We start from the raw sequence: 20,911 nt of genomic DNA, 5'->3' as shown, positions 1-20,911 counted from the left end.
CCACCTGGCTTGCCTGGGAGCAAAAGGCAGTCTGCTGGAACTGGCTATAGACAGGAAACAAAACCGGTGAATTGATTTAATTAAAAATGCTACACATGTGTGTGTGCGTGCGTGAGGGTGCACATGTGGAGTTATGTCTGCCTCTGAGCGTGCATGGGGACCTGGACAGAGAGAGGCTGCAGGGGCAGGTGTCCGAGCTCGACCCACCAACCGGAGCTGCGGGTGGGCTTCTGAGGAGGTCCGTGTGCGTGCAGACTGCATTGGTTCATTCTCTCCCAGCTCCTTACGAAACAGCTTCGATGGGCCAAACACTATGCTGGGAACCGGGGAATGAGAATGAGTGACATGGTCTCTGCCTCGGGCAGCTTATCGTCTCCTGGGGAGACAGACGATTCAGTGTGGGTGTTTGGGGTGCAGTGAGGTAAAAGCACTAATCGGGCACTACGGGAGCTCCCGGTGGGGACCCACGTCAGACTGCGGGAGCAAAGGCCGATGTGAGGTCTTCCCTGGGACAGGGAAGGTGGTGGTGGACTGGGTGGTGGGCTGGGTGCCACTGGGTGGTGGACGCCAAGCAGGGGTTCCTTGGGGGACGATGATGGGGAAGGACTGAGGAGCAGAACTTCCATGTGGAGAGAGAACAGACAGGGAAGGAGGTCAGAGGTCAGAGAGGTTGGTGCGGGTGTAAGGGGGGGCCTTATGCTTCTGGGGCGGGGGTGGGAGAATGCAAATGTGCTTGTGACTGGGGAGTGGACAGCCCTAATTCCATCCTAGCGGGGCTCTCTGGCAGCGGTGGGGGCAGTGGAGGCAGAGGGGTGGCAGGGCCTGGATGTGTGCCTGTGCCCGTGTTTGTGAGGATATACACACATGACTGAATACATCTGGAGGGTACCAGGTGTGCGGCCCCCGCGGAATTGTTTTCCACTTCCCCCTTCTGAGCTCGGCAGCCTCGTGGGCCCAGGGGGACGGCTGTCCTACTGCTGACTCACGAGTGAGGGCCGCGGCGGGGAATCGGTCAGGGGCCAGCCAGCAGTTGTTTCCTCCAGGGCCACCGTCCCACCCCTGCCCGCTGGGCTAACAGGTAGGTGGCGGGCAGGCGGGCAGGGAGTGAATGGGCTGCTCTGTCCATACAGAGCACCCCACTTTCTGGGTGAGGCTGGGCTGGCGGCCAGTGCCTGGCCCAGGCCCAGACATCTGGGGGGACAGCATCCCCTGAGCGGGCAGGGGTTGCCATGGGTCAGCTTCCCTAACGGGGACTCCCCTCTCTGGCTACCCATGCTTCCAAGTGCTGAAGTCATATATTTTGATCTTAATTGTCTAATAATATGCTTAACTGTACTATCCTGCCTCTTGAAAATTTATGACTGATAAAAAAAGCGCCATTTATCACATTTCTTTAGCCCTTAATGTGGGTCACAGGAAAGGAAGGGGCCTTTGGTTCTGTAATAGTGTAAGGTCTCAGAACACTGTGGCGAGTGATTATGAACTTAGAGTCCCAATTTCAACACTACACTTTCTATGTAAGCTACTTATTTTCTCTGTGCCTCAGTTTTTTCATCTCTGAGACAGAGATGATAAAATCTCATAGGATTAAAGGTGTAAAGTGCTTAGAACAGTGCTGGATGTACAATAAATATTCAGCTCTAAACCTTAGCTATTACTATGTGGGTTTGAATTCTCCTGGGTGTCAACCTAACTGATGTGATGAAAAGTTGTGACCTTTTTGGGTCTCATCTACAAAAAAAAAGTGTTGGCCAATCTTTTATTCCCAAGGACCAACACCTGTCCTCCACCAGCTTGTTCTTGTTCTGACATACATCTTTGTTTTTGAAAGATTTTGCTTGCCAAACATCATTTGTTAAATAATAATCTGTACATCCTGAAGTTTCTCCTAAACTTAAAAAATACTGAGAAGATTTCCCAAAGTTCTTACTGAGAGGGTCTGGATCAGGAGAGATGGATGTGTGAGCCCCCCCCCCCCCTCCAGGTTCACATATTGGCATCTCCAAGCAAGAAGCAAGTGCCTTCAGATATTTTGGGCCATAGAACAGGTAACCTGGTTGACCCTGAACTAGAAGATGCTTCTCTTTGGCTTCTGGAGTGCCCTGGCGCCCTGGTGTCAATGTCTTTCATAGTTATCATTCTGAGTAGCATATATGCCAGCCAAGCTAGGAGAAGGGACTCTTGTGATTCCCTGAAGGGCTATACCTAGAGTTCGGGAAATCCAAGGGTGAGTTACTGTGGCTGGGAAAGGCCATTGTTATGGGGACTGATGCTGTGGTCTCATGAGTCCTACGTACCAGTACTTTCTATACATTGAAATGTATGGAATTTGAAATTCTATAGCTCTATATAGCTCTTAAAATTTTCATAATAATCTTCCAAGACAGTTCTTACCATTCCCAATGACTAGACGACACAACTATAGCTCAGAGATGTGATTAGCCCAAGTTCAACTGGCTAGAAAATGGCAGCCTTGGGGAGTCTTTCTCTCAGTTAGGGAATCACGTAATTCTGACTTTGCTCTGAAGCAGTAATCCTATCACTTGTTGGTGAGGAAACTGAGGCCCAGCAAAGGGACTTTTCCATAGTCAGAGAGCTAAGAATTAGCCAAGTGGGAGCTGACCCCAACACAAAGACTCTTTCTTCCCCAGTGGCTGGCAGCAGGTGAGCGGGGGGGGGGAGTGCCCCCACTCTGGCACCCAGGGCGGCCTGTTGGGGAGGCCTTAGTCCTCAGTGGCTTTGTGAGGTGGGGCGAGCCTTACCTTGGATGTCATCGTTGAACATGCAGTACTTGTTGCGGTATTTGTGGAGCAGACGGAAGGCATTGGCATTGGCAAAGTCCTCGAACTGGATGAGGCAATTTATTCCAAACCTGTGGGCGGGGAAAGGGAAGAATTTGTGATTGCCTCCCCACAGCCAGTCCCTGGCAGATCCCAGCCTGCCCTGGGGAGTGAGCAGGCACTGGACAAGAGGTAGTGGGGCTGGCTCCTGGACTGGGGTTCTTTGCCATCTGGCTGGCTCCTGGACCCCTGGGTTCTACCTGCCCCATTATGGATGAGGATCAGAACTGGAGAGAGCAGGAACGCCAGGCCTGGTGGTCCTCTGAGCCCCCATCCCTGACTCTAATGTAGGCTGGGGCTAGCATAGGCTATGGATGGCAGATCTTGGCGTGTGATGGAAAGACTGAAATGGGGCCTGCCCTTCTGGGGGCCTGCAGCCATCTGAAATCCCAGGAGCAAGATCACTCCCACCCAAGTGTATGCAGAGACCCCAACTTCCCAACCACTGGGGCCTGGAGAGCTCTGCAGCCTGCAGGTGTTTCTCCAGGTCTGAGACCTGGAGCTCCTCCACTAGAGACTCTGCTGGGTTCAGGCATTGTATCCTTGCTCAGATGCAGGAAGGCTGGCAAAGGCCACTACATGAAGCCACTGTCATCTCCCCACCCTTTAATAGGGGTGTTGGCCAACTTCTAGGGACACTTGAATCAGTTCGTGACCTTATTCGAAGTACAGAGCCCAGGATCATCTGCCAGAGCTTCTCACTCAGGGAGTTTGGGGCAGGGCTCGGGAATGTGCCTTAATGCCCTCCACCTTTATTGTGGTAGAATTGACAAGTAACAATCATCTGTTTAAGTTGTACAGTGGGATACTGTGATACACGTATACATTGTGTGGTCATGACCACCCCCAGATTGGATTTTGACCATCCAGAAGTTCTGAGAAATCCTGCCTTTGTGGGTGAAGGCCTTGCCTATTAAGCTGCTTGATAGCAGCTTAATAACAAAATCTATCCTACAGTTGACTCTTAGACTTCAGGGTCAGGGAAAAGTCCGTATTTCCTACAAAGCCACTGTATCCATAACCCATTCTTCCTGCTGATGCTGTGAGTCTGCTGAGCACTTGGTTTTCTGCTCCTGTGCCGTGGGCAACCTCAGCCTGCCCTTCTGCACACACCCGTCCCCCGACTCCATTCTTGCTCTTGATCCTCATTGTGAGATTTTCGTGCCTTTTATTGGAAACAAGCATGGCACAAATTATTAGAAATTACCTAATACATAGACATACATACATCGATCCATTTGTGTCTAACAGTATCTGAGTTCACGTTCATTGAGAAAAAGTGCCCTGATTTATCAGCCAGGAATGCTCGGGCAAGGGATAGAGAGAAGGGGTCTGCCACTCCCCACTTGGTGTGAACCAGAGGCTTAGGACTAATGTGGGGCCTGGAAAGATTTATGCCTCCTGCCAGCTGGGGCACGCAGCTGGGGGCCTCCCTGTGCTATTGGGGGCATCCTTCCAATGAGGCTGGTGGCTATGAGGGGTGCATAGTACTGAATTAGCCCAGAAGCTTCTTTTTCAACGTCCTAATTTTGTGCCTGGCTTACCCTGCACGATAGAAATCCAGCGGCAGGTAAATACTTCTCCTTCCACGGTCCTTCCAGAATCTTAGTGAGTTGAAGCTGTTGTGGGGAGGACTGGAGGTGGGTTCATGTGACAGGGGCAGACATGAAGAGACTGTGACTTCCATGGTCAAGGTACTAACAGTGCTGGGCATGGGTCAGCAGGTTGGTGTGCCTGACCTGGCTCCGAGTGGTCTGACACCTGTCACTTCACTCCTGTCACTTCTGCCTCAGTTTTCCATCTGTCATTGGGCACAGTCATGTCTGCCCGGGCAACTGCCGTGGGCTCTTATGAGCATGAAAACTGGGGTGATTTTTACTTGTGACGTGCGAAACACACATGTCCTCTTGGCAACAATTCTCCCTCACAGTCACAGAGCAAGGGCTATTTGGAGTGAGGAGAGGGGCTCGCTGTCTCTCCAGGCCCACCATCCGGCTCCCCTGCTTCTATACAGTGGAAAAAACTGAAAAAGAAAACCCACTGTGCACAAACCTAATGCTATTCTTGCTGAGTCAAAATTTACTGTGGATTTTTTTTTTTCCAGGGTGTGAATTTCAAGTATTTGGTTTGAGAGAGGGACAGAATGTCTTTGGTTGCTGGTGACATTTTGCTATATATAATCCTCACAAGACACCCAGTGTTGCCCCACGACTGGCCTGGAGCTAAAATGCTGAAAAGGTCAGACAACAAAGCAATGGATGCATGTTCTTTCTGTCTTTCTCTCTCTCTCTCTCTCTCTCTCTCTCTCACACACACACACACACACACACACACTTGACCTTTAAGCAACACTACTCTGAGGTAAAAATAAGGCAAGAATTAGAAATAAATACCTTTGTTCAGAGTTTTCATGTTAAACTTAGTTTTTCAGGAGTAAATTTTTATCATACTTTTTATATTTTACTTTTAAATTTATTTTTTAATTCCTGTGTCATTAACATGCAGTGTTATATTAGTTTCGGATAACGCGCTGATTAAACAATTCTATCCATTACTCAGAGCTCATCAAGATAACTGTACTCTTAATCCCCTTCACCTATTTCACATACCCACCCCCCCCTCCCCACCTCCGCTCTGGTAACCACCAGTTTGTTCTCTGTAGTTAAGAGTCTGTTCTTTGGTTTGTCTCTTTTTTACCCCTTTGTTCACTTGTTTTGTTCCTTAAATTCCACATGAGTGAAATTGTGTGGTATTTGTCTTTCTCTGACTGGCTTCTTTTGCTGAGTGTCATACACTTTTGCTCCATCCATGTTGTTGCCAACAGCAAGCTTGCTTTCTTTTTTTTCCTGTGGCTGAATAATACTGCACTGTGTATGCAGACCACACCATCTACTGATGGATACTTGGGCTGCTTCCATAATACGGCTGCTGTAAAGAACACTGCAATAAATATGGAGGTGCGTGTATCCTTTTGAATTAGTGTTTTCATCTTCTTTGGATAGATACTCAGTAGTGTGATGACTGGGTCATAAGGTAGTTCTGTTTTTAATTTTTTGAGGAACCTCCATACTGTCTTCCACAGTGACTGCACCAGTTTGCATTCCCACCAACAGTGCGCTAAGGTTCCTCTTTCTCCCCGTCCTCGCCAGCACTTGTTTCTTGAGTTTTTAATCTTAATGATTCTGATGGGTGTGAGGTGATATCTCATTGTGGTTTTGATTTGCCTTGCTTTGAAGATGAGTGATGTTGAACATCTTTTCATGTGTCTGTTGGTCATCTGTGTGTCTTCTTTGGAGAAATGTCAGTTCATTTCTTCTTCCCATTTTTTACTTGGTTATTTATTCATTTTTTGGTGTTAAGTTGTATAAGTTCTTCATGTATTTTGGATACTAACCCTTTATCAGATAGGTCATTTGCACATACCATCTCCCATTCTCCCATAGGTTGTCTTTTAGTTTTGTTGGTTGTTTCTTCTGCTGTGCAGAAGCTTTTCATTTTGCTCTAGTCTTAAGACTTTATTTTTTGCTTTTGTTTCTCTTGTCTCAGGAGACATATCTAGAAAGAAGTTGCTTTGACTGATGTCAGAGAAATTACTGTCTGTATTATCTTCTAGGATTTTTATGGTTTCAGGTCTGATGCTTAGATTCTTATTATATTTGGGGATTATTTTTGTGTATGGTATAAGGACGTGGTCCAGTTTCATTCTTTCGCATGTGGTTGTCCAGTTTTCCCAACACCATTTGTTGATGAGACTGTCTTTTTCCCACTGGACATTCTTACCTGCTTTGTGGAAGATTATCTGATTATGTAATTGTGGGTTTATTAATGGTCTTTCTGTTCTATTTTATTGATGTGTCTACTTTTCTTTTCTTTTCTTTTTTTTTTTTTTTTGCCAGTACCATACATACTGTTTTGATTACTATAGCTTTGTATATCTTGAAGTCTGGAATTGTGATACCTTCAGTTTTTTTTTTTTTTTTTAAGATTGTTTTGGTTATTTTAGGATTGTTTTTTCTAGTTCTGTAAAAATTTAGGATTGCTTTTTCTAGTTCTGTAATTTAGGATTCCCTACAAATTTTAGGATTGTTTTTTCTAGTTCTATAAAAAACGTTGCTGATATTTTGATAGGGAATGCATTAAATCTGTAGATGGCTTTGGGTACTATAGACATTTCAACAATATGTTCCTCCAATGCATGATATGGAATGTCTTTCCATTTCTTTCTGTTGTCCTCAGTTTCTTCCATCAATGTTTTATAGTTTTCAGAGTATAGGTCTTTCACCTCTTGGGGTAAGTTTACTCTTAGGTGTTTTATTCTTTTTAGTGCAGTTGTAAATGGGATTGTTTTCTTAATTTCTGTTTCGGTTGCTTCATTAGCAATGTATAGAAATGCTTCAGATTTCTGTACATTGTTTTTGCATTCGAGGACTTCACTGAATTCATTTATTAGGTTCTGGTATTTTCTTGGTGGAGTCTTTAGGGTTTTCTACATCTAGTACCATGTCATCTGCCAATAGTGGAAGTTTTACTTCTTCCTTACCAAAATGTTTGCCTTTTATTTCTTCTTCTTGTCTGATGGCTGTGGCTAGGACTATGTTGAATAAAAGTGGTGAGACTGGACATTCTTGTCATGTTCCTGACCTTGGGGGAAGAGTTCTCAGTTTCCCCCCACTGAGTATGCTGTTAGCTGTGGGTTTTCATATTTGGCCTTTATTATGTTGAGGTATATTCCCTCTAAGTTTAGTTTGTTGGGTTTTTTTTAATTATATACTTTGTCAACAGCTTTTTCTGCATAACTACTGAAATAATTATGGTTTTTATCTTTTTTCTTATTGATGTGATGTATCACATGGATTGATTTGCAAATATTGAACACTCCTTGCATCCAGGAATAAATCCCGCTTGACTGTGGTGAATGATTTTTTTTAAATTTAGTTTTAAAATTTTTTAATAAACATATAATGTATTTTTATCCCCAGGGGTACAGGTCTGTGAATTGCCAGGTTTACACATTTCACAGCACTCATCATAGCACACATCCTCCCCAATGTCCATAACCCCACCACCCTCTCCCGTCCCCCCTCCCTCCAGCAACCCTCAGTCTGTTTTTTGAGATTGAGTCTTTTATGGTTTGTCTCCTTCCCAATCCCATCTTGTTTCATTTTTTCTTTTCCTACCCCCCAAACCCCCCACATTGCATCTACACTTCCTCATATCAGGGAGATCATATGATAGTTAGTTGTCTTTCTCCGATTGACTTATTTCTCTAAGCATAATACCCTCTAGTTCCATCCACATCATCGCAAATGGCAAGATTTCATTTCTTTTGATGGCTGCATAGTATTCCATTGTATATATACACCACATCTTCTTTATACATTCATCTGTTGTTGGACATATAGGTTCTTACCATAGTTTGGCTATTGTGGACATTGCTGCTATAAACATTCGGGTGCATGTGACCCTTCGGAGCACCACGTTTGTATCTTTAGGATATATACCCAGTAGTGCAATCGCTGGGTCATAGGGTAGCTCTATTTTCAGTTTTTCGAGGAACCTCCACACTGTTTTTACAGAGTGGTTGCACCAGCTTGCATTGTTGTGAATGATTCTTAATGTGTGGTTGGATTTGGTTTGCCAATAATTTGTTGAGAATTTTTGCATCTGTGTTCATCAGAAATACTGGCCTGTGGTGACTTTTTTGTGGTGACTTTATCTGGTTATCTGGTTTCTGTATCAGGGTAATCCTGGCCTTGCAGAATAAATTTGGAAGTTTTCTTCCTCTTCTATTTTTCTTTTTTTTTTTGGAAAAATTTAAGAAGACTAACTCTAAATATTTGGTAGAATTTACCCGTGAAGCTCTCTGGTCCTGGACTTTTGTTTGTTGGGAGTTTTCTGATTATTGATTTAATTCTACTGCTGGTAATCAATCTATTTTTTATTTCTTCCTGCTTCAGTTTTGGTATGTTGCATATTTCTAGAAATGTTTCCCTTTCTTTTAGGTTGCCCAATTTGTTGGCATATAATTTTTCATAATATTCTCTTACAATCTTTTGCATTTCTGTAGTGTCAGTTGTTATTTCTCTTCTTCCATTTGTGATTTTGTTTGAGTCCCATTCCCCCTCCCTCCATCCTGTTATGAGTCTGGCTCATACCAGTTGTGCTGATCTTTTCAAAGAATCATCACCCTGGTTTCAGTGATCTGTTCTACTGTTTTTTTTTTTTCTTCCATATCATTTATTTATGCTCTGATATTATTTTCTTCCTTCTGCTGGGTTTGGGTTTTCTTTGTTCTTCTTTTTCTAGCTCCTTTAGTTGTAAGGTTAGGTTATTTATTTGAGATTTTTCTTGTTTCTTGAGGTAGGCTTGTATTGCTATAAACTTCCCTCTTAGAATGGCTTTTGCTGCATCCCAGAGATTTTGTACTGTTGTTTGTCATTTTCATTTGTTCCCATGTATTTTTAATTTCTCCTTTTATTTCCTGCCTGACACATTCATTGTTTAGTACCATGTTATTTAACCTCCATGTATTTGTGGTCTTCTCAGATTTTTCCTTGTGATTAATTTCTAGTTTAATAGCATTGTGGTCAGAAAATATGCATGGTATGACTTTGTCTTTTTGAATTTGTTGAAACTTGTTTTGTGGCCTAATATGTGATCTATTTTGAAGAATGTGCTATATGCACGTGAAAAGAATGTATATTCTGCTCTTTTTGGATTGAATATTCTGAATATATCTGTTGAATTCATCTGGTCCAGTGTGTCATTCAAAGCCATTCTTTTCTTGTTGATTCTCTGGATGATCTGCCCACTGATGTAAGTGGATGTTAAAATCCCCTACTATTATTGTGTCACTATCAATTAGTTCCTTTATGTTTGTTATGAACGGCTTCATGCATTTGGGTTCTTCCATGTTAGGTGCATAAATGTTTACAATTATTATATCTTCCTGTCGGATTATCCCCTTTATTATTATATAGTGCCTCTCTTTGTCTCTTTTTACAGTCTTAGTATGAAAGTCTATTTTTTCAGATATAAGTATTGCTACTCTGGTTTTCCATTTGCATAATAAATGTTTCTCCATACCCCTACTTTCAGTCTGCATGTGAGTCTCTTATAGGCAGCATACAGATGGATCTTGTTTTTTTCCATGCCATCACCCTATGTCTTTTCTTAAGATTAACATATAATGTATTATTTACCCCAGGGGTACAGGTCTGTGGACCATCAGTCTTACACATTATGCACTCACCATAGCAGATACCCTCCCTAATGTCCATAACCCAGTCACCTTACCCTTACCCTCTACCCACCAACAACCTTCAGTTTGTTTTGTGAGATTGAATCTCTTACGGTTTGTCTCCCTCTCGATCCCATATTGTTTCATTTTTTCCTTCCCTACCCCCCACAACTCCCCACCCTATCCCTTGAATTCCTCATATCAGAGAGATCATATGATAATTCTCTTTCTCTGATTGACTTATTTTGCTCAGCATAATACCCTCTAGTTCCATTCATGACATTGCAAATGGTAAAATTTCATTTCTTTTGATGGCTGCATAGTATTCCATTGTATATATATACCACATCTATTTTATCCATTCATCTGTTGATGGACATCTGGATTCTTTCCCTAGTTTAGCTATTGTAGACATTGCTGCTATAAACATTTCACTCTATGTCTTTTGACTAAAGCATTTAATCTATTATATTGAAAGTAATTATTCATCAGTATATATTTATTGCCATTTTGTTACTTGTTTTGTGGTTGTTTTTGTAGTTCTTCTCTGATCCTTTCAGAGGATCCTGACTTTCTTTAGTGATATACCTGGATTCTTTTCCTGACTTTCTTTAGTTTCCTGACTTTCTTTAGTGATATACCTGGATTCTTTTCTCTTTATGTTTTGCATATCTACTACTAATTTTTGATGTGTGGTTACCATTTGGTTTGTATATAACATACTCTGCATATAGCTGTCTATATTAGGTTGATGGCTGCTTACATTTGAGTGCTTTATTCCTTTTCTCACCACATTTTTGATATATGGTGTCATACTGCATATACATCCTTTTGTTAGTTTCTTGACTCATTTTTACAGATATAATTATTTTTATTCCTTCCTATATTTCTTTTTTTTTTTTAAAGATTTTATTTATCCACTTGACAGACAGTGATCACAAGTAGGCAGAGAGGCAGGCAGAGAGAGAGAGGAGAAAGCAGGCTCCCTGCTGAGCAGAGAGCCCAATGCAAGGCTCGATCCCAGGATCCTGGGATCATGACCAGAGCAGAAAGCAGAGGCTTTAACCCACTGAGCCACCCAGGTGCCCCGTTCCTTCCTATTTTTCTACTCTGTTTATGGTCTTTCCTTTCCATTCAACTAATTCCCTTTAACATTTCCTGTAGCGCTGATTTAGTTGTCATGAACTTCTTTAGCTTTTGTCTTAGAAACTATTTCTCCTTCTATTCTGAATGATAGCATTGCTGAATAGAGTATTCTTGACTGCAGATTTTTCTCTTTCAACATTTTGAATATATTACTCCACTCCCTTCTGGCTTGGAAAATTTCAGGTCAAAAATCCCCTGATAGCCTTATAGGGTTTCCCTTGTATATAACTGTCTTCTTTTCACTTTTTTTTTTTTTAAGATTTATGTATTTATTTGAGAGTGTGTGTGTGAGTGGGGAAGGGGCAGAGGGAGAGGAAGACAAGCAGACTTCCCATTGAGCAAGGAGCCTGACATGGGACTCAATCCCAGGACTCTGAGATCATGACCTCAACTGAAACCAAGAGTTGGTCACTCAGCTGACTGAGCTACCCAGGGATCCCTTCTCTTTCTGCTTAATTTTTTTTTCTTTATTGCTACTTTTGCCATTTTAATTACTATGTGTCTTGATATAGACCTACCTCCTTGTGTAGATTTGGGTGGGGGAATCTCTCTGCTTCCTGGATCTGCATTTTACTTTCCTTCCCCAGATAGGTACATTTTCAGCTATTATTTCTTCAAATAAATTTTCTGCCCCCCTACCCCCCCCCAACTTTTTAAAATTTTATTTTTTAGTAATCTCTACACCCATTGTGGGACTCAAACTCATGACCCTGAGGCCAAGTCACATGCTCTTCTGACTGAACCAGTTGTCTCTTCTCTTTCTCTGGAATCCCTATAATGGAAATGTTTTTATGCTTGATGGAGTCACTGAGTTTCCTAAGTCTATTCTCATTTTGCATAATTTTCTTTTTCTCTCACCTCCTCAGCTTGAGTACTTTCCATTACTCTCTCCTCCAGGTGACTCATTTGTTACTCTGCTTTCTTTAGCCTGCTATTTAGTCCACCTAGTGTATTTTAAATCTTGTTTATTGTGCTCTTCATCTCTGATTTGTTCTTTTTTGTGTTTTCTATCTCTTTGTTAAGGGTTTCACTGATGTCCTCCACTCTTTTTTCAAGTCCAGTGAGTATCTTTATGACCATTAAATCCTTTATCAGGCATATTATATCCATTTTGCTTTTGTCTCCTCATGTGGTTTTGTCCTGTTCTTTCATTTGGGATATATTCCTCTGTTTCCTCATTTTGTCTAACTCCATATCTGTTTCTTTGGACTAGGAAATTCAGCAATATCTCTTTCTCTTGAAAGTAATGGCTTTATGAAGAAGAGGTCCTTCAGGTCCTACAGTGTGGTATCGTCTGTCATCAGAACTTGCCACTTGAGGGTTGTCTCCTGTGTGTGTTGCACTGCCCTGCTGTGTGTCCTGGCTGCCTTTTTCCTTCAGTCCATTCATCTGTAGAGGATCTCTTTCCCTGTTGCAGGCAGGGATTGGTCCCTGATCAGGTGAGGCATGCAGTTTCAAAAAGGTGGGGCTGCTGTTGGGACCAGGGCTGTGTGGGCAGTGTGTACAATTTTAACAATGTGCAGAAGTTTAACGATGTGTGCCTCAGGCTTCCACAGAGCCTTCAACCACCACTGCAGGGACAGAGGCCCTGCACATGCCCAAACTGGGAGATGTAGTGTTGGTCTTCTGGGGGTGGGGGTCTGCAGTGCCAATACTGAAGCAAGTGTGACTGGGAGGAGTAAACCTGCTGAAGTTGGGAGGGGAGCTTGGTGTAAGCAAGTTAGGTGTAACTTGCTTGGTGTAAACAAGTCTGTGCTGGTGTCCACACGTGGCTGTGTGTTTATGCTGGGGAATGGGATAGGGAGATGGCTTCTGTCAGTTCCTTTGTTCCTGGGGGAGCCCCTCCAAGAACCTGCCCCTCCAGGACCTGCTCTGAGATGTGTGAATAAATCTCCCTTCTGTCTGCCCACGGTGTTTTTCAGACTGCTGCTTCTAGGCTGTATCTCCACAGGCTGGCTGTTATGCTGTCTCTCTGAAGTGAAAGGACTCAGCGTCCTATCACCCTCTGGGTTCTCCCAGAGCTGAGTCCTCTGACTTAAAACTCCAGGATTTAAGGACTCAAAATTTGGCCCTTCTCACTTTCAGAGCCCAGTGTTTTGGGGATTTGTGGTCTCTGGGTGGGCTCCTTGGTGTGGTAGTCTGTTTCTCTCTCTCTTCCATATTTCCAGCTCCTTTCCACCCATTGATGTCCTTGGTCCCTTTAGCTCCCTACTGGGTCCTTGTGCTTGCCACCCTCTTCAAAATGAACTCTTCTCTACCTTTAGTTGTGAACTTTGTTCTGCTAGTCTTTGGATTGTTTTCTAGATTATTTACAGTAATGTGAGTGTTATTTAGTTGTAGTCATAGGATGAGGTAAGTTTATAGTCCTCTTAAACCACCATCTTGGCCCCCTCCTACATTCCATTTTATATAAGAAAAATTTCTCCAGGAAAAATTTGATGAGATAGAGTAAAACCTCATTAACTCAGGTCACTTTAATCCTAACTTGCACACTGCACATCTTGTGCAATTCTAATGTGAATTTTCTACCCAATAACTAGACTTAGTTCCTAGAACTTCTTGGATTTAAGGACCCTCAGAACCCTTAACCACCTCAGATACCCTTCCCCATAGCTGCTCCCTGCATATTTCCTTTCCAGGAGCCACTCTTACTCCAGAATGTCTCCTGTCCACGCTGGTCTCTGACAGCCTGTCCTTTGTTTCCCTCATTCCTACTGCACCTTGCACCTTTTGTCTCCATTGAGAACTTTGGGACCTTTACAATTTTCTCCCAGTCTCTTAGCCCCTCATGGCTTTTCATAAAACCAAACTACTGGCCTGTGTGAACTAAAGGTGACTACTTCAGTTGCTTTCAGCATCTTCCATCCATCTATTCATCAACACATCCATTCATCCTTCCAAAAGCATCTACTGAACACCTGTGATGAGCTGATAGTTTACTTGTCCAATAAATGTTTTATAAAGGGTTAGATATATGAAGGAGTTGGTAGATGAGTGAGTTTGCCTGCCCACTTGTTAATGTAATTAAAAGCCCATTAAGAACAAAAAAATTTAAAGTGAAAATCTAAATTGTCTAGATGAAAAAAATTTGTTCTCAATTTATCCATGTACATTCAAATACAGGTAATGGACTTCACCAAAACACCCATTTAAATGTTACAGAGGAGCAAGATGGTGGAGGAGTAGGAGACCCTCTTTCAATCGGTCCCCTGAAATGAGCTACATATCCTCCAGAGTACTCTGAACACCATTAAATCAGCCTAAGATATAAGATTATACACTTCTGGATCTCTACAGGGGAAGAAGGTCATCAGTGGAGAGGTACAGAGGAGGAGGGAGTACATGGACTAATATTGGATGATAAATAGAAGGGGGAGGGAGCCACCAGAAATGAGCCCTTGGAAAGTAATACCCAATGTGAAAATGCCTTGTGCTAGGGGACCAGCAATAGCCTGGAGACCAGTGACTATGAGTTGGGAAGGGACTAATAACAGCATTCAAACAGAACAAAGGGACTTAAGGGACAATTGTTGGGACTGGGTTGCTACAGGCATGGACCTAAGCCCATGGTCCCAGGATGGCTACAGCTGGCACCTGCTGGTGTCTGGGAGCCTGGCATGGGCTCAAGCCTGGGGCTGGCAGCTGCCATGGCCACCACAGCCACCTCTAGTGCCTCCACCACCACTGGGGCTGAGTGCATCCAGCTTGGGCTCCAGTCAGCAGTACTGGAATTGCAGCTGCTGGGACTGGGCTCACCCTGACCGGTATTGCTCACGGTTTTTGTGGCATGGGGGTACAGAAACAAGTGGAGGCCTTGGGTGACCACTGAGAAGGTGGCTGGGGGTGTACCCTGCCTGTGGGAGTCTGCAGTGTTCAATGGAGTTTGCAGGGGGGAGGCTATGTGTTCTGGAACATTCAAGTAGGAGCAGACTGTAGCTTCTCTCTAAGGGGGAGGTCTGGGCACAGGAAGTTAATTTTGCTCTGACCCTCTGAAAAGGTGTGAAAAGCTGCCAAAGAACAAAAACCTCCAGAGAACAAAAGCCTAAAAAACCAGTTTCCACAGAGCCCAGCCCCTTGATGGGGGTGGGGCAACTTCACCCAAGCAGCATTGACTAAAAAACATTGAGTAGGTCCCTCCCCCAGAAGACAAGCTGAAAGAACAAGAAGACAACAACCACAGGGTCCCCACAAAACTGTAAAAGCCTGGGGGAGTAGGGAGGATGGCAGAGAAGTAGGAGACCTAAATATCATCAGGTCCTAGGAGTTCAGCCAGATAGTTATCAAACCATTCTGAACACCTAGAAACTCAACAGGAGATCGAAGAAAAGAAGTGCAGCAATTCTAGGAACAGAAAAGTGACCACTTTCTGGAAGGTAGGACATGTGGAAAAGTGAATCTGAGGTGATATATGAGAAGATAAACCCTGGGGGGAGGGACTGCCTCCCAGCAGACAGCAGAGCAGTGGAGCACAAAATTGGAACTTTTAGAAGTCTGCTTCACTGAGAGTCATTGTTCCTGAGTCTAAGCAGGGCGTTGGGGGGTTGGTATGGAAACATCGCTGGGACAGGGTTTCAGGACCCTCAGGGTTACAGAGAGACCAGGGGTAGACGTCTGGGTGTGGCAGAGCTCCCCAGTACCAGAGTGGGGAAGCTGGCTGCAGAGAAGATGCCAAGGAGAGGGCTCTCAGCTTGGGGTTACTTTAAACTGTGATCTGATGCACAGTCAGGTCACTGCTCTTTGAGTAGGGACCCCACAAGTGGCAGATCTGGGGAAACACCCACCTTCCTCCACCAGGAGGAGCAGTGTGATAGCAAGCTGCAGAAATCTGCTGGGTTTGGAAACTCCAAATGGGGCTGTGTATCAGAGATAGAAATGCTTGGTCACAGGCTGGGTGAGCATGGACTGTGGCCAGAGACCTGGGAGACAGGAATGATGGACTCCTTTTCTCTGAGGGCACACTGAGGAGTGGGACCCAAGCTATCGGCTCCTTCAAGCCAGAGATTGGGAGGCCACCATCTTTATTCTGTCCTCCAGAGCCGTACGGAAAGTGTTCAGGGAAAAAAAGCTCCTGAGAGCAAACACCAGCCGATTGCTTAGCCTGGCCCCTGGCAAGGGTGGTATAATCCCCTGTCAGGCAAAGACATTTGAGAATCACTGCAACAGGCCCCACTCCCAGAAGATCAGCAAGAACATCTCTCCAGGACCAAGTCTCCTGAGTAAAAGAGACCATCTGAGACTGAAATTATAATACACCAATGTTAGCAGAATACAGCATATAGAATTCATGGCTTTTTCCCCATGATTCTTTAGTCTTTCAAAGTTAAATTTTTTAAATTTGTTTTTTTTCTTTTTCTATTTTTTGGAATTTTTCCTCTTTCCTATTTTAACTATTATCAATACTTTTTTTTAAAAGATTTTATTTATTTATTTGACAGAGAGAGATCACAGTAGGAGAGAGGAAGGGAAGAGATCACAGAGAGAGGAAGGGAAGCAGGCCCCCTGCCGAGCAGAGAGCCCGATGTGGGACTCGATCCCAGGACCCTGAGATCATGACCTGAGCCGAAGGCAGCGGCTTAACCTACTGAGCCACCCAGGCGCCCCAATTATCAATACTTTTTTAAAGATCTTTTTTCATTTTCATTTTTATAGTCATACTGAATCCTTTCATAGTATTTAACCTTATTTTTTGTATACATATAAGTTTTCTTCCTCTAAAATTTCAGGATACAGTTTCTTCTAACAGGCCAAAATATACCCTAAATCTAGCATATGGCTTTGTTCTAGTCTCCAGCCTGATTACATTCTCTTCCTTTTTTCCCCATTTTTCAACCACCTTCTTATCAATTCCTTTTTTAATTTTTTAATTTTTTAAAAGATTCTTATTTATTTGGCAGACAGAGATCACAAGTAGGCAGAGAGGCAGGCAGAGCAAGAGGGAGGAAGCAGGCTCCCTGCTGAGCAGAGAGCCTGGTGTGGGGCTCCATCCCAGGACCCTGAGATCATGACTTGAGCCAAAAGTAGAGGCTTTAACCCACTGAGCCACTCAGGTGCCCCTTATCAATTCCTTTTTAAAAATATTTAAAATTTTTCATCTTTACAGTCCTATTCTATGCCTTCATCATGTTTACCTATAATACACACACACACACACACACACACACACTTTTTTTTTTTTTAATTTTGGAAGGCAGTTTCTTCTAACAGACCAAAATACAGTCCAAATCAAGTGTGTGGCTCTGGTCTAGTCACCAGCCTAATCATATATATATATATATATATATATATATATACACACACATACATATATATACACACATACATACATACATATACACACACACATATATATATACACATACATACATACATATATACATGTATATATACAGATATATCCTGTATATGATATATATTACATATATATATACATATATATACATATGTATATATAAAATTTCTTTTCTTCTCCCCCTGGTTTTGGGTCTCTTCTGATTTTGTTAGTGTATATTCTTCTGGGGTCATTGTTACCCTTCTAGATTTTGTTTTATCATTTATCTATTTTTCTGTGGAAAAAATGACAGAAGACAGAAAATCTCAACTCAAAAAAAAAAAAGAACAAGAGGCAGTACCAACTGCTGGGGAACTAATCTATACGGACATTAGTAAGTTCAGAATGGTGATTATAAAGATGCTAGCTGGGCTTGAAAAAAAGCACAGAAGATACTAGAGAATCCCTTTGTGGAGAAATAAAAGAACTGAAATCTAACCAAGTTGAAATAAAAAATGTTATTAATGAGGTATAATAAAAAATGGAGGCTCTTACTGCTAGGATAAATAGGGCAGAAGAGAGAATTAGTGATACAGAAGACAAAATGATGGAGAGTAAAAAAGCTGAGAAAAAGAGAGATAAACTACTGGATCACAAGGGGAAGATCTGAGAGATAAGTGATATTGTTTTTTTTTTTTTAAGATTTATTTATTTATTTATTTGACAGAGAGAGATCACAAGTAGACAGAGAGGCAGGCAGAGAGAGAGAGAGAGAAGCAGGCTCCCTGATGAGCAGAGAGCCCAATGCGGGACTCGATCCCAGGACCCCGAGATCATACCTGAGCCGAAGGCAGCGGCTTAACCCACTGAGCCACCCAGGCGCCCGAGATAAGTGATATTGTAAGATGAAACAATATTAGAATAACTGGGATCCCAAAAGAAGAAAAGGGGAGCAGAAGGTATATTGGAGCAAATTATAGCAGGGAACACCGCTAATTTGGGGAAGGAAATAGGCAACAAAATCCAAGAGGCACAGAGAATCCCCCCTTGAAATCAATAAAAATAGGTCCACACCCCATCATCTAATAGTAAAACTTATAAGTCTCAGAAGAGAAAATCCTGAAAGCAGCTTGGGACAAGAGGTCCAGAACCTACAGCAGCAGAAATTTTAGACTGGCAGCAGACCTATCCACAGAGGCCTGGCAGGCCAGAAAGGGCTGGCATGATATATTCAGAGCACTAAATGAGAAATATATGCAGCCAGGAATACTATATCCAGCTAGGCTGTCACTGAAAATAGAAGGAGAGTTAAAAAGCTTCCAGGACAAACAAACAACTAAAAGAATTTGCAAACACCAAACCAGCCCTACAGGAAATATTGAAAGGGATCCTCTAAGCAAGGAGAGAGCCTAAAAGTAACAGACCAGAAAGGAACAGAGACAATATACAGTAACAGTCACCTTACAGACAGTACAATAGCACTAAATTCATATCTTTCAATAGTCACCCTGAATGAAAATGGGCTAAATTCCCCAATCAAAAGACACAGGGTATCAGAATGGATAAGAAAAAAACAAGATCCATTGATATGCTGTCTGGAAGAGACTCATTTTAGACCCAAAGACACTTCCAGGTTTAAAGTGAGGAGGTGGAAAACAATTTACCATGCTAATTAACATCAAAAGAAAGCTGGGGTGGCAATGCTTATATCAGATAAATTAGATTTGAAGCCAAAGACTATCTGATGAGGAAGGCCACTATATCACACTTAAACGGTCTGTCCATCAAGAAGAGGTAGCAATTTTAAATATCTATGCCCCTAACAAGGTAATAGTCAATTATATAAGCCAATTAATAACAAAATCAAAGAAACACATCAACAATAATACAATAATAGTAGGAGACTTTAACATCCCACTCACTGAAAAGGACAGATCACCTAAGCAAAAGATCAACAAGGAAATAAAGGCTTTGAATGACACACTGGACCAGATGGACAACACACATATATTCAGAACATTCCATCCCAAAGCAACAGAATATATATTCTTCTCTAGTGCATATGGAACATTCTTCAGAACAGATCACATCCTAGGTCACAAATTGGTGCCAAAAGATTAGGATTATTCCCTGCAGATTTTCAGACCACAATGCTTTGGAACTAGAACTCAACCACAAGAGGAAAGTTTGAAGTAACTCAAATATATGGAGGCTAAAGACCATCTTACTGAAGAATGAATGGGTCAACCAGGAAATTAAAGAAGAATTAAAAAATTCATGGAAACAAATAAAAATGAAAACACAACTGTTCAAAATCTTTGGGATGCAGAAAAGGCAGTCCTGAGAAGAAAGTATATAGCAATACAAACCTTTGTCAGGAAACAAGAAAGGTCTCAAATATACAACCTAACCCTATACCTAAAGAAGCAAGAGAAAGAACAGCAAAGAAAGCTTAAACCCAGATCAGAGCAGAAATTAATGAAATAGAAACCAAAAGAACAGTAAAACAAATCAATGAAACTAGGAGGTTGTTCTTTGAAAGAATTAATGATACTGAAAAACCCCTGGCCAGACCTATCAAAAAGAAAAGAGAAAGGACCCAAATTAATAAAATCATAAATGAAAGTGGAGAGAACACTACCAACACCAAAGAAATACAAACAATTATAAGAACTTATTATGAGCAACTATATACCAGTAAATTTGACAATCTGGAAGAAATGGATGCATTCCTAGAGATGTATAAACTTCCAAAACTGAACCAGGAAGATAGAAAACTTGAACAGATGTATAACCAGTAAGGAGATTGAAGCAGTAATTAAAAATCTCCCAGCAAACAAGAGCCCAGGACCAACGAGCTTCCCAGGGGAACTCCACCACTTGTTTAAGGAAGAATTAATATCTATTCTCCTGAAACTCTTCCAAAAAATAGAAATGGAAGGAAAAAATCCAAACTCATTTTATGAGACCAGCATTACCTTGATCCCCAAACCAGACAAAGACACTATCAAAAAGTAGAATTACAGACCAATATCCTTAATGAAAATGGATGCAAAAATTCTCACCAAATCAAAACCACAATGAGATATCACCTCACACCAGTCAGAATGGCTAAAATAAACAAGTCAGGCAATGACAGATGCTGGCGAGGATGTGGAGAAAGGGGAACCCTCCTACACTGTTGGTGGGAATGCAAGCTGGTGCAGCCACTCTGGAAAATAGCATGGAGGTTCCTCAAAATGTTGAAAATAGAACTGCCCTATGACCCAGCAATTGCACTATTGGGTATTTACCCTAAAGATACAAACGTAGTGATCCAAAGGGGCACGTGCACCCGAATGTTTATAGCAGCAATGTCCACAATAGCCAAACTATGGAAAGAACCTAGATGTCCATCAACAGATGAATGGATCAAGA

At 42.4% G+C, this 20,911-nt stretch overlaps 1 protein-coding gene across 3 annotated transcripts in view; it reads right to left on the bottom strand.

Moving 5' to 3' along the window:
* ME3 (malic enzyme 3) overlaps positions 1 to 20,911 on the bottom strand; it is a 219,176-nt gene that overhangs the window by 20,109 nt on the left and 178,156 nt on the right. For all 3 annotated transcript variants that reach the window (XM_059187140.1, XM_059187132.1, XM_059187123.1), the window contains exon 8: positions 2,763 to 2,872. In XM_059187140.1, the coding sequence (XP_059043123.1) occupies positions 2,763 to 2,872 (110 nt within the window). The remainder of the gene's footprint in view (positions 1 to 2,762; positions 2,873 to 20,911) is intronic.

This window comes from Mustela lutreola, chromosome 1 (assembly GCF_030435805.1).
Source record: "Mustela lutreola isolate mMusLut2 chromosome 1, mMusLut2.pri, whole genome shotgun sequence".
Taxonomy (NCBI): domain Eukaryota; kingdom Metazoa; phylum Chordata; class Mammalia; order Carnivora; family Mustelidae; genus Mustela; species Mustela lutreola.
This window is presented reverse-complemented; position numbering and strand designations above follow the sequence as displayed.